General features: G+C 50.6%; 1 protein-coding gene across 2 annotated transcripts in view; it reads left to right on the forward strand.

Annotated features, from left to right (window-relative positions):
- Positions 1–6,065, forward strand: part of POLA1 (DNA polymerase alpha 1, catalytic subunit) — a 302,724-nt gene extending 296,659 nt beyond the window's left edge. For both annotated transcript variants that reach the window (XM_006943631.5, XM_019823691.2), the window contains exon 37: positions 4,854–6,065. In XM_006943631.5, the coding sequence (XP_006943693.1) occupies positions 4,854–4,999 (146 nt within the window). In that variant the 3' untranslated portion in view covers positions 5,000–6,065. The remainder of the gene's footprint in view (positions 1–4,853) is intronic.
- The last annotated feature ends 6,342 nt before the right edge of the window (positions 6,066–12,407 follow it).

Consider the following 12,407-nt stretch of genomic DNA (forward strand, 5'->3'; position numbering starts at 1 on the left):
CCGCTGAAGCTGATCCAGTGGCTGGCCGGGAATTGGAAGCGTCTGTCATGGGGCAGTTGGAGCGCGTTTTGTAGGAAATGCTATTTATTTTAAATGCTCCACCTGCTGGGAGCCGAGGTTAGTCAGCAGCACTGAGATGAATTGGGAAACGGGGTGTAAAAAGAAATAATGTGCTTCTGACAGGCTCCGTGGCTTTTAAGTTGCTCTCATTCAGCCACTTCACAAAAAATTATTTTATTCCATCTCTCAGTGATGATGACATGATTGCTTTTGGGTAATCATTTACCATTCTGATTTTATTTTTTGAAGTAAATTGTCTGAAGTAATAGGTTCTTGGAATTACAGCATGCCTTGCTTTTTTCTTAGAACTTTATTTAAGCTTGTCTTCCAGCATTTAACCCGAGTCCCCTCTTTCGTTTGATCTTCTAACTTTATTTATACAACAGTGCTTAATGACCCTGCACAATGTGTTTTTTTTTCCTTCTCTGCACCCCCCCCCAAAAAAATTCTGTCCAGTGTGGTTGACAGTACTTTTTATAACCTCAGCAAGGGGGCTGCATGGGCAATTTTCTTCCGACATGACAAATACAAACACCCCAAACCCAGCCCTGATAGAATCACTTCATCCAGTTGAAAGGAAATTTTTGATCTCTTTCAAGGTGACTCTTTCTCCACTGAAATATGGTAAGGGGTACGACTCTCCCCTTCTATTTTTCGCTGTAGAAGTGGCATTCTTTACATTGGCTTGCCCTGGCTCCTCCCTTCTCCCATCACCCTCTGCTCTTTCCCACACTTGCACTGACCAGCCCTTCCTGGTGGGGGGCCCTGCAGCACCTCCGTCCTTTTGGAGTGTGAAGGGTCACTGTTCACCACCACCAGGCTGTAGCAAGTCTGTGTTTATTGAACACGAACCAGACCAGTGGTGGAGAGAATTATAATCACACTTCTAAATACTTGTCAGATCAGCCTAGTAGAGTACTTGAGCTAAACCATGGATATTTTATTCTGTTTAAAGGCTGTATTTTGGTATCAACAAAAAAGAAGAGAAAAGGAAAACTGGAGATAATTACTTAGAAGTAGGAATGGAGCTGGATAGGGGACTAACAGACTCTTCAGCCCTGAGAAATGTGTTCGCGTCTAACATGTGATTTAACGGGCGAGAATGGACCTCTGGGCGTTGGTTAGTCGGTAAATGCCTCATACACGGAGTGTGCCTGGCATTGTGCCCTGTAAAGTTGTTTCTAAAGAACTGAATGGAAGATGGTATTTTTTATTTCTCGTTTTGAGAAGTGTTTCTATACTTGTTATTTGGTTTGGGGCCCTGAATGTGTCTGTCTCTGAAACATGGCTATCTCCTGAGATCTTTCAGATACCGTGCGTTGCCCAGACTCGGATATCGACTGATATTCAGGAGTGAGCTGGCCAGGCCAGAGGCTCCAACAGTTCTCTATAGGTTGGGTGGTTTTAAATCATGAAGTGGCTTTCTTTCAGACTTCCTAAAGCTTCCGGGGCGGCCTTCCACCCCTGAAGGCAAAGCTCACGGTGCACTGAGGGAGGGAGGGAGGCTATGGATTAGAACCGGTTGGGAAAGCTGAGAACTGTATAGTGGGAAGCCATGCAATTAAAAAACTGACTGAAATTATTACCTGATTTCATAATTGACAGAATATTTAATTCAGATATAGTAAATTGACACACCTCTACACAGAGACAATTATGACTGACTGTATAACACCTGACAGAATCAATTATAACTGACTGTTGTTTGATACCTTTGCACGGAAATAAATGAAACAGACATTCAGAACAGAGACGGCTGCTGCCTGTGTGCCTAAGCCTGCTTTAATTAAAATAAAATAACCAGGAGGCGATGTTAAAATGTCTTTGCCTTGTGGTTTCTGGTTGAGTGTGTTTCCTTAAGTGCAGAAGGGGTTTTACAAAAAGTACAGCCGAAAAGAGATGTTTGGTTTACTGACAGGGAAACAAAATATCCGAAGCAGACACGGTTTCCTTAGATGGGAGAATACTCCCATTTTTTCAGACAGTTCTAACATGTGATTGGATCAGTTAACTTGCAAATAAAATATCTAAAGACAGGTTCGACTGGCAGGTGATGATCCAGGTCATCCCAGATAGAAAATACTGTAACTTGCCTGGTTTTGAGGTTTTAGATTCTAATCAGTAGAAACCAACTTTTAAATTAGCAATTCATGTCAGTGTCTGATAAAATATTGTGTGAATAATATCTGGGCTAACTTGTTTTTCATTGTTTTCTTAGGGGTGGGGGACAGGAGGTTTTTGGTAATCAGCGTATAACCCTAAGGAATCAGCATGTAGAAAGGACCTACAGTAAGCGTTATTCCCAGGAAAAGGGGATTCGCTTTGCGGGTGCATTTGGATGAGTGATTTCCGGTGACAGCACAGCCCTCTGGAGTAGATTTTGCTGATGCCCTTGTGTCTAGGGAGAGCATTTCCTTCTTTAGTCAACGAAGGTTGGATTTTTTTGTGCTGGTTGTTGAGACAGCAACAGCCACGGCCCCTGGCATCTCTGTGGACTGGGATGAGATGATCTTCTCTGCCTCTTGCCTGATGGCCTCTTGGAATCTTTTAATAGTTGTCGTCACCGCATGCCTGATGTGCAGTGACTCTGCCCATGGCCTCTTTGCCGACTCCCAAAACCAGAGCACGGAGAAGGAATCCAATTTTGCTGGCCACATTAACTTGTTTCCACCATTTAACACCGGTATTTTCCCTTGAGTTCTACAGTGGTGGGTGTAGCAGTACAGGAAACAGGATAGTGGTTTCATGTGAAGCCTAATGCGGGGGGCCTAGGTGCCTGAAGGGGGCTGAGAAAAACCACAAAGAAGGGGCGAGCCCTTATCCCCCCTCCGCACCCCCGTCTGACGCGCCTGTGCCAGCTCGTGCAGTTCTGTTTCCTAGAAGACCTTCCATATGTTATTGATTAAATTCTCTTTGGGGAAGCAAGCGGGAGCTTTTATCTGCATGTCTAACTGGCGTGCAATGGTGCCTTGGCCGTATTGACCGGCTATGGGATATGCTGGCGGTCACACTTGTCTTTTACGAAGAAGAGCACCGAGTGACGCTGGTTGTCATTCTAACTCTGCTGTGTGGCAGCGTAAATAGTCCCCTTTCTAACCAACCTGGTGGGAAAAGTCAATATCCCATCAGCAGAGGAGGTAAACACATCAGGAGCGATGCCCTCTCCCTTCCTCCCCTGCTCCTTATTCCGGCAGCTCTTTAAATGTGCTCCCCAGTCAGCACCTGCGTTCGTGTCATTCACATGCGCCGGGTGCCGGCCTGCTGCTCTGGCCTGCAGGGAGGCGGCCGCCGCTCCGGGCCATTGTTGTGTATTCCCAGACTCCCATAATTAGAACTTTCAAAGTGTCTTTCTGTAATCGGTAGTCGGTAGTCGGCTACTAATGCCTCCCCTCTCTCTCCTCTCGCCTCTCTTTTTCCACCCCCTTTGGGCATTTAAATCCTCTCCACCAAACTTTTTGCTGTTGTTTCTTAAAAGGCACTTGACGTAATTTAGAAAAGGTTGTGGAGGACAAATGTGAATGTGGAGCTAAGGAACAAAAATCTTGAGCCCTCAGCTTTAATCTTGCGGGTGTTCGGTAGATTGCAGTGTTGCTCTGTTGTTTCGGTGGGGTTTTTCTCCCGGTGGTTGACGAGTACTCCCTTCCTCGATGCTTGATGCCATGCTCACCTGTGCCTGTGCCTGTTCCGGGGGCACCGGGGAGGGGTGACGGTAGGGAGAGGGGGCGCACTAGGGTGCCTGACCTTCGAGTAGGGGCTCAGGGTTCTGGCCACCTGGGCTCGCATGTCCCTGTCGCACATTTCCGGCTCTGTGACCTCGGGTGAGTGGCTGGACCTCCCAGTCTCTTCAGCCAGCAAACGGGGGTTAAAAAAAACAACGTGGACTTCGCCAAACACGTCACAGGGTTCCTGAGCAGCTGTGAACCAAAACTGTGTCGCCTTAAGCATCCTGGGCAGGGCTGCCTCCCCTAGGGATCAATCACCCTTATCCTCAAAAGATCACACCTCAGTGTCTTGGCCCTACTGCTCCTTGAACCAAGTGTGCAAGTAGCAGGCTGTGGGGCAGGAAAGGAAGGACCTTCTGTGCGGCTGGCAGTGCCCGTCTCAGAGTGGGCAGGCCAGGCATGAATGGGTAGAAGAAGCAGGAAGCGGAGGAACGGCTGCTGCATGCCCGGAGTCCACAGGTACACGGTGTGGATGGAGAAGAAAAAGCAACCTCGCCACCGGACAGGTGCCCTCCAGACAGCCTACCCCTCACCTCTTCCAACACAGGAGTCTTGAGTAGCAGAGGGACACAGACCGGAGGGCCTCAAAGAAGCCGACTAGGCCCAGCTGCTCCTGGGAGTTGACTCTGGGAGGCCCTGGCTTCTTTTGAGACAGTGTTTCCTGCCGCATCCATACTTTGCATTCAGTTGCACGCATATGCTCGACAGCGCTGCGAGAGTGGTGGCTGCAGGTGGAGTTCACCTTGGCTGCTGCACGTGCATGCGCACCTGCAGTTCGCATCCGTGGAGCGTGGCCCTGTCCCCCGCCCCCGGAGTCAGCTAGGTGCTGGGAAGCGGCGCGCAGGGTAGAAGAACCAAGGCTTCCAGAGAGGAACCTAGGGAACTCACCCGCACCCCTGGCGTGGGACTGGCCCCTGGTGTAGACCAGCAACGGGGCACCAGGAGGACATCTGAGACATGGAAGTGCAGACAGGATCTGCGCCCTCTTCTCTGGTGCTTGAGGGATACTGAATGGTCTCTAAAGACGCTACCTCTGAGACTTGTAATCCTTTTATTTTTATTTCTTTTTAGATAAATGGAAGAAGCAGTTTTTTACCCCCAAAGTTCGTCAGGACTACCAAAAACTCAAGAACACGGCAGAGCAGTTCTTGTCCCGAAGTGGCTACTCCGAAGTGAACCTCAGCAAGCTCTTCGCAGATTGTGCCGTGAGGCCCTGAGGGAGCCTGCGATGCAGGCAGCAGGGTGGGTGACCCCACCGCCTCCACCCCTCCACCGGGGTCCTGACGGCTCCCTCTGGCATTGCTTTTCCTTTAGGACTGCGTGCGTGCGTGTGTGCATGCGTGTGTGGCTTGGGAGGGGAATTACTGAGGTGGGGGCGAGTGCAACAGTATTTCATCTACCAAATATCAGAGCATCATAAGAGCCTTCCTATTACAACGTATCATGTACTGCGGAAACACAGCCTAGAGCCAGCTGCGCATCTGGGACTCGATTCCTAGGGGGGAGGTCCGTGAGGGACAAGAAATTAATTGAGAGTGGCTGGAACGCAAGGGACCCCACGCTTTGCCCCAGGGCCTTCAGCAGAGGTGCCCCCAGAAAGAGTTATGAAGCCTGGTAGGAGTGCTAACATTTTATTTTGCCTTTTCACATGCCAGTTAAACCCAGTCTGAACCCCACTATTGCCCCAGTCGCTGGCTCCAAGAGTGGCTGTCCTTTTTAGTCTGGTCTTTTATATAGGTAGCCGAGGGGTGGGGTAGAGAAGCCTTGCGTCTCCTAAATAGATGAAACAGAGCCTACTTGTTTATTGAATTGCTCCCCATTGCATGCGCACACGTATACTGGGCAGGTGTTTTATACTCACATTCCTTTTTGTCCCCTTAAGTAGAAAATCCAGGTAAAGGTTTCTGCAGACAGAAAGCACATTGAAAATAATTTGATATCCTATAACATTTCCTTTCAACTGTGTAGAGTCTGGGGCAAGGGTCATTGTGTTGTATTCAGAAGAAATTGGGAGGAGGTTTGGTTAATTGGCCCTGGTGCGGTTGTGTGCGTGTGTGTGTTTTCATTTCTTCGGAATGGTGCCCTCTTTGCCAGAAGCCACATCTATTTCAGTATAGCAGCCTTTCCATTCTTACATTATATGTAAGGTTATACTAACAAGATATATTTCCCCTGTACACTATGCTATATTTTTTTTAAAAGTCTACCTGTTTTTCTAAAAGAAAAATATGCCATGTGTGTGGTTTTTTTTTTCCTGCTTAAATAAAGATTTCTGAAAGGAAAGCAGTTCCACTAAATCTCCATCAGGTGTGAAGAGCTGGCCAGAGGTGGCAGCCCGGAGTAAGGGGTGACTGGAGGCCATCCCCTTCCCAGCCCTCAGCCTGGCTGGAAATCAGCTCCTAGAGGCCCCAGTGGCGTGTGTCCCAATGCCCTGAGCAGCATTCCGGAGACTTCCTGTGGACTTAGGGTCCTTTACAAGATGAAGTATGGTGTCTCGTGTGCTTTGCTGACTTGGACAGCCCGAGAGCTAAGCCAAGAGCCCAGTGGTGTCTGTTTTTGGAGAGACTAAGACCGATGGCTCCTGGGAGAAAGGCCCCCCATCAGACCAAGGTCACCCAGCATGGACCCTAGTGAAGGCCGCTTGTGAAAGCAATGCAAATGAACTGTCTTCCATCTTGCTCTGCTTTTTTCCTTTCTCTCCCCCACTTTCTCCTTTGTCTCTTGTATTCAGGTTCTAAGTGGAGACACTTGGGGTGTGGGGCCCTGGGGGTTAATTAATGAATGCCTTGGTAGTCAGGCTCCACCACCTGTCAGAAGTGGAGCAGCCATGTCGCTTCAGGGAACTAAGGGGGTTGTGTGGTTTTCAACGTTTTTATCACATAAGGTTTTAGAGATAGTTGTCTAGTGTGTGCTTCCGGAGCCCGCGCCCCCACGTTGCTTTCCAAAGAGAAGGCGTGTCTTATTTGGTTTCTGGAACCTGGGGTTATGGTAAATACAGAGAATTATCCTTAACTTAGTCATCAAGAAACAACGGGAGACTCAGATCACTTCTGACTGCTCTGTTTCTCGTCTCTGCGTCGAGCTAGTAAGCACTGTGAGGGCAGGAACTGTTTCTGTAGATAGAAAGTCTGGCGTTTCATGGTCCAGCCCCCCAAAAAGAGCTCATGCAGCAGTTGATGTGGTCTTACTCAGATTTGTCACTCCAGGTTACTGAAGGGGCTTTTCTGGGAGGCACATACAGAGTCCAGGATTTCATACAAAATTGAAACTGCAACTTTCATGAAGAATTCCCATGGGTCTCTCTGTCAGAACGTTGGCACATAGCATACTCCCATTTCTCTGAGAAAGGTTTCGACTCCTTGAGTTTTGTCAGTTGATGGGGCATTGGTTGGGAGGGGTGCAGAAACGCCACCCACCTCTCTGTCAGGGGGAGCCTACCCGTGTGTCTCCGCAGGCTCCCGGGCATGGATCCGAAGTTCAAGTGCTAAAAGTGAACGGCTGAAACAAGCCAGGTTCACACTGAAGAGTGGCAGGGACTGTCCAAAGAGGGAGGAGGCTGCCAAGGGCTGCTGGGAGGGATGGGGCCCAGGGTGGCCACACAATCTGGTTTTCAAGAGAAGCCGGGAATCCTGATACTCCATAAAGCGTCTCCATTTCTCAACTTGGCAGTGAATTTTTTAGCATAAAATTTTGAGCACTGGGCCAGACTAACTAAACCTCCGGGCTAAGTTTTATCTGGGCCAGTTGGGAAATGGGGCCCCAGGAGAACCCGGCTCTCTTGCGGCCCCGTGCCTCTGCAAAGGGCACCTTTCCTGTTGAATGTAAGCGGGATCTGCCTCTAACAAGGTGCCCATTGATCTCGGACACCACTTGCTAACCCTCCACTCTCTTTCATATAAAGGGGCATAGGGGAGGTCAGAAGTTGAAAATCCTACACAGACCATGTTCAAGATTTTAATTTATCCGGGAAACGGACAGAGTTAATCTTCTGACTCTTGCCCAAGACATGGGGGGCTAACCAGAGTTCACAGATTGGAGTTTGGGAGAGGATGTTGAAAGAGGAGGAATCCACTGCCCTTCACCACCATCCCCCTCCTCTTCTCTCCAGCACACAAAACACACACAGACACCTCAACACGCCTTTTCGAACGTGTCCTACAATTAGTTTGGTAGGAGGTGCAAAGATAAGGAAACTCTAAAAACAGATTTCCCTATCTTGTTTTAACAAAAACACACCAAGCCCCAGATCCTCTTGTCAGAACCCCCCAGCCCCTCAATTCAGTGCTCCCATCCCAGACTTCAAGCCACCTTGCCTTTCCCTCCCTTCTCTCTCTCTCAATCTCTCTCTCTCTCTCTCTCTCTCTCTCTCTCTCTCTCTCCTCACCTAAATATTTCTTAATTGAACGGTTTGCTGTGGAGCTTCCTTATAGCAGTTTAATAGATTAACTCATCTGAGCCAGCCTCAAATTTCAGATTAAAATTCCTTCATCCCGAAGGCAGCATTATCAGGTTGTTGGAGGCTGTTTTCAAACCTTGGTTTTGAATAGCAGCGGCTCTGCATTAATTTAACCACTAAGCTAATAAGTAGGTTTCGTTTTGTTATGCTAAGCTTTATTGCTTTTCTTTTGATCAGAATGGTGTTGTTGAGCAAAGCAGCAGACAAGGCATTCTTTGATGAGGGAATTAGCGCTCCATTCTTCCTCTATTATTCATAGCACAGTGGAATATGTAAGTACCTGAGGGTGTCAAAGGAGTGCAGGTTCTATTGCAAAGTGCTCGCCTTGTTTCTCTCAATAGCTGACTATGAGATGATAAACCGCTTAATACACTGTGCTAATTGGATGAGAGCAAAAAGAGATGGGAATTAAGGCGAGGCAAAAGCAGAAAGTGCAACCAGCCTTCAATTCAGTCTTTCACCACTTTACCAGCACCAAAGGAGGCACAAGCTTTCTATAAGCAGACTAGAGGTTTTGTGCAGAGATAAAATGAACGTGTTAGTGGATTCAAGTAATACACTAATTATTGCACAGTATAAATACCACTACTGGTTTTATAACAGGGAGGTAAACTTCTTTTGAGAGGGTTATAGGATTGCTTGGCAGTGGTGTAGAACCTAATAAGGGCCCAGAGTAATAACCCCCTGGATTAACAAAATTGCTGCTTGTAGAAGTATGATTCAGGCTTTTACGAAGATTTCCGGAGAATGAATAAAAATGACTGAATGACATTTCTTAATGTATAACTGGTAATCGCTCTCTTTTCTTTAAAGGGAAAAAATGTATGCTTCAAACTGGACAGTTAACGTCCAGAGGCAACACAACTTTTTCCTCTGAAAAATGCTTTTTCCCCTTGTCAGGCTGGCAGCCCCCCCCCCACCCCCGCTCCACCCCCCAGCCAGCCTGCCACTGGCTGTGAAATAACACAGTTGCTCCGCAGAACTCGGGGTTCCAGAATCCCCTCTCCGACCCCGTTGAAGATCCCCTTCATCCAGCCCCACTCACCGTTGTGTATACACGCGCACACGTGCTCACATACACATTATTTCCTCCAAGCGCAAGTTCACCTAACCCGTGTGTGATTTCCTTCCCTCTAACATCAGCCCCCGCTTCCATTCCAGCAAGATCTCCTCACTCAAAACGACACGAAAAAGAGAACTGCGGGTGCCTTGTCCCTCTGGGTTTTACAAATCCAAAACAATAATAATAAATGTTTGCCCCCATTACGGAGGGCGAGGGCGCTACTAGAAGACGACAGTGGGAAACTGACCGGCGCCACTACCCGTGACTTGACGTAAAGTCTCAGTTTCAAGTCCCGAGTCATCCCAAACCTCCAGTAGTCCCTCTCTCTAGCTCATGGACCTCCTGGCTGCCCCACCACAAACCTACGGTGCCCGCCCTGACCGCAGTCCAACCCTGAGTTGTTGGTGACAACACAGGGACGTTATTAGGCCAACTGCTCCCTTCTTGCGTTTCCTTCCAGGGCCTCATCCAGATCTGGCTAGCCTGTCTGAAAATGGAGCAATTTCACTTTCCCCTTCCCCTCATCCTTCCCACAGAGGCTCCCAATCACTCCTCATCCCAAGACACCGTAGGGGTGGCCCTGGGAAAGCAGGTGGTGGGGCATTGTGCCCTCAGTGTGCAGGGGACAGCTATGTCCCCATCACAGGGGCTCTCCTGAACTCCCCTGGGCTCCGCACGTCCTCCTCCACGGTGGAAGAGGTTTGCTTAAGGTTGGGGGGGGGGGGGTCAGCCGCTCCCAGCATTGTGACCTCGTTCCCAGATATTGGGGCCAAATTGGGTTGCCCATTCATTAATAATGCTCACAATAAGATTAAATCATTCTGGAAAATCTCATAAAATCCCCCTAAGTACGCTCCAGTGGCTCTTTCCAATCCCCATCATTCAGCACTTGGGGAGGTTTGGAAGGAGAAGAAAATTGGTTTCTTTGCTTTTAATGCTGCTTTGAAAAGATACTCAGAGTTTGTCATGCGTGACATGTCACATGTTTAATGTGGACTTGCTGGAAGTCAGGGGTCTTTAGCGTGTGATATTTATGGGGAATATTAAGTGCAGAATGAGGTCCCTCCAGCTGGGGAAAGTTGAAAGAATAGGAGGCCCAGGACCGGGCTTGTTTGCGGCATCAGAATGACATAGGATTAAGAGTTTGTAAAACAAGGCGAGGGGTTCTCATTGGCCGGTAATAAATGTAATCCTTGGAGGTAATTTCACGCAATTTGCTTCTGCTCCATGGAAGGGTCAAATGAGAAAAAATGACTTAAAAAAGAGTTCATTAACAGGAAGAATGGTACTGTTTCTCGTATACCATCCAACCGGCAGCCTGGAGGGGGAAAAAAGCCGTACCTAAACAAAAAGCCAAAATCGACGGAAAATTGATATTGACCACCAAAAAAAAAAAAAGAAGAAGAAGAAGAGAAAGCCTCTCCCTCACGCTCTTCCTGCATTCCCCCATCCTCACTTCCCAACTCCAGTGTAACCCTGCCCACCCCCAGGAAAGGGCCTTTCGCCACAGGAGATCCTGTGGAGCCTGTAGGTTTGAGACACTCAGATCTCGGGGCTGTCCTCCAAAGTTCCCGCCGGGCCCGCTGAAGTCCAGGAAGGAGTACGTGACCACGACGGTCGACGAAAGGTGTTTGGCAGCCTGCTCCCCACGCCCCAGGCAAGGGGGGCTCCTGCTTGCCAGCGCCCCCCGCGCGAGTCCAGAGCCGGAGCAGGGTGGCGGTGAGCCACCCCACGGCCAAGGGCCGGAGAGCAGCCTCGGCCCGTGAAGCCCGTGGGCGCGCTCCCCAAAGTTCCCGGCAGGCGGGGTCTCCGGCTTTCCGGGCCGCGTCGGCGAGCGGAGGACGCCAGGGCCTGCGCGCGGCAGCTGCCGACCGGGTTACCCACCCCGGAGTTGCCGCCGACCTCTACCCGACCCCGCACCTGCCCCTCGGCCGCGCACACTTGCGCTCCCGAGCCGCACGGGGACCGGCCCCCCCGCCTTCTGCGGGGCGCGGCCCGGGAGCGCGCGCGGAGCCCGACGGCGGGACCGGAGACGCGCCCCCGCCCCCCGCGGCGCCCGACCGGCCCACGGCCCGGCGGGGCGGCGGGCACCCGCTCTGCGAGCCCGGTAGTCACGCCGCGGCAGCACCCCTCCCCCTCGCCTGCCCCTCTCCCCAAAGGTCCGGCGAGCTAATTACTACAAATTGAAACTAATTAAGCTTCTCTTCCCTTTCCCATCACCCTGGGAGCGTCGGCGAGACCCAGCCCCCGCGGGCGGGCTTACCCCGCGGTCGCCGGGAGTGGCGCACGAAGGGTCGGGGGGGGGGGGGGGGTCGGGGGGGAGGGAGAAGCTACGGTTCCCCGCGCGGGGAGGAGTGCGCCAAGGGGGTTACAGATTGCAAATCTGTTCTGGTCTCCTCCGGAAACCTGAGTTGTTTAGATTTTTTTCAAATGTATACATTTCCCAGTGTCTGGATAAGTGATGTAATGACATTTGTCGAGTTAAGATCTGCCACTTGGATACCCCCTTGCTGCCTTTCCATCACCGATTCTGCGTTCTTCTCCTTTCTCTCTCTCTCTCTCTCTCTCTCTCTCTCTCTCACACACACACACACACCCTCCTCCCCGAGGGTATACCCTGTATACCTTGGAGCCCGCCCCCCTCGGAAGCCAGCGCCTCGGCTTCTTGCTCTCGCCATTACCTGTCATCTCGGACCGCGCACTTCCTTGCTACGTGGCACTTTCCACGAACAATTTCCTTCGCCTTCCTAGCTAAGACTCCCGCTCGCTTCAAATTTCTGTCTCCACCATCAACAACGCCTACGGTACGGCCACCCACCCCCGAGTCCACCCCACGTCCGTAGCCCGGGACCCTCGGCTCCCGCTGCGGAACGAGCCGTGGGAGCCGAGACGCGGGAGGAAACTGCGGCGGCGGCGTCCTTAACTTTTGCAGGGAACCCGAATCCCTTTGAGGATCACATTCAAACCAAGGGCCTCTGCCAGGAAAACGCGCATGCAAATAAACCGAGGAGGTGCCGGAGCGCCAGAGCGCCCCCCACCCCCGCCCGGCCTCTGCGGGGGCCTGTCCGCTGTCCCCTCAGCGCTTGCATAGAGCATTCACACTTCC

The sequence above is a fragment of the Felis catus genome, chromosome X, assembly GCF_018350175.1.
Source record: "Felis catus isolate Fca126 chromosome X, F.catus_Fca126_mat1.0, whole genome shotgun sequence".
In the NCBI taxonomy this organism is placed as follows: domain Eukaryota; kingdom Metazoa; phylum Chordata; class Mammalia; order Carnivora; family Felidae; genus Felis; species Felis catus.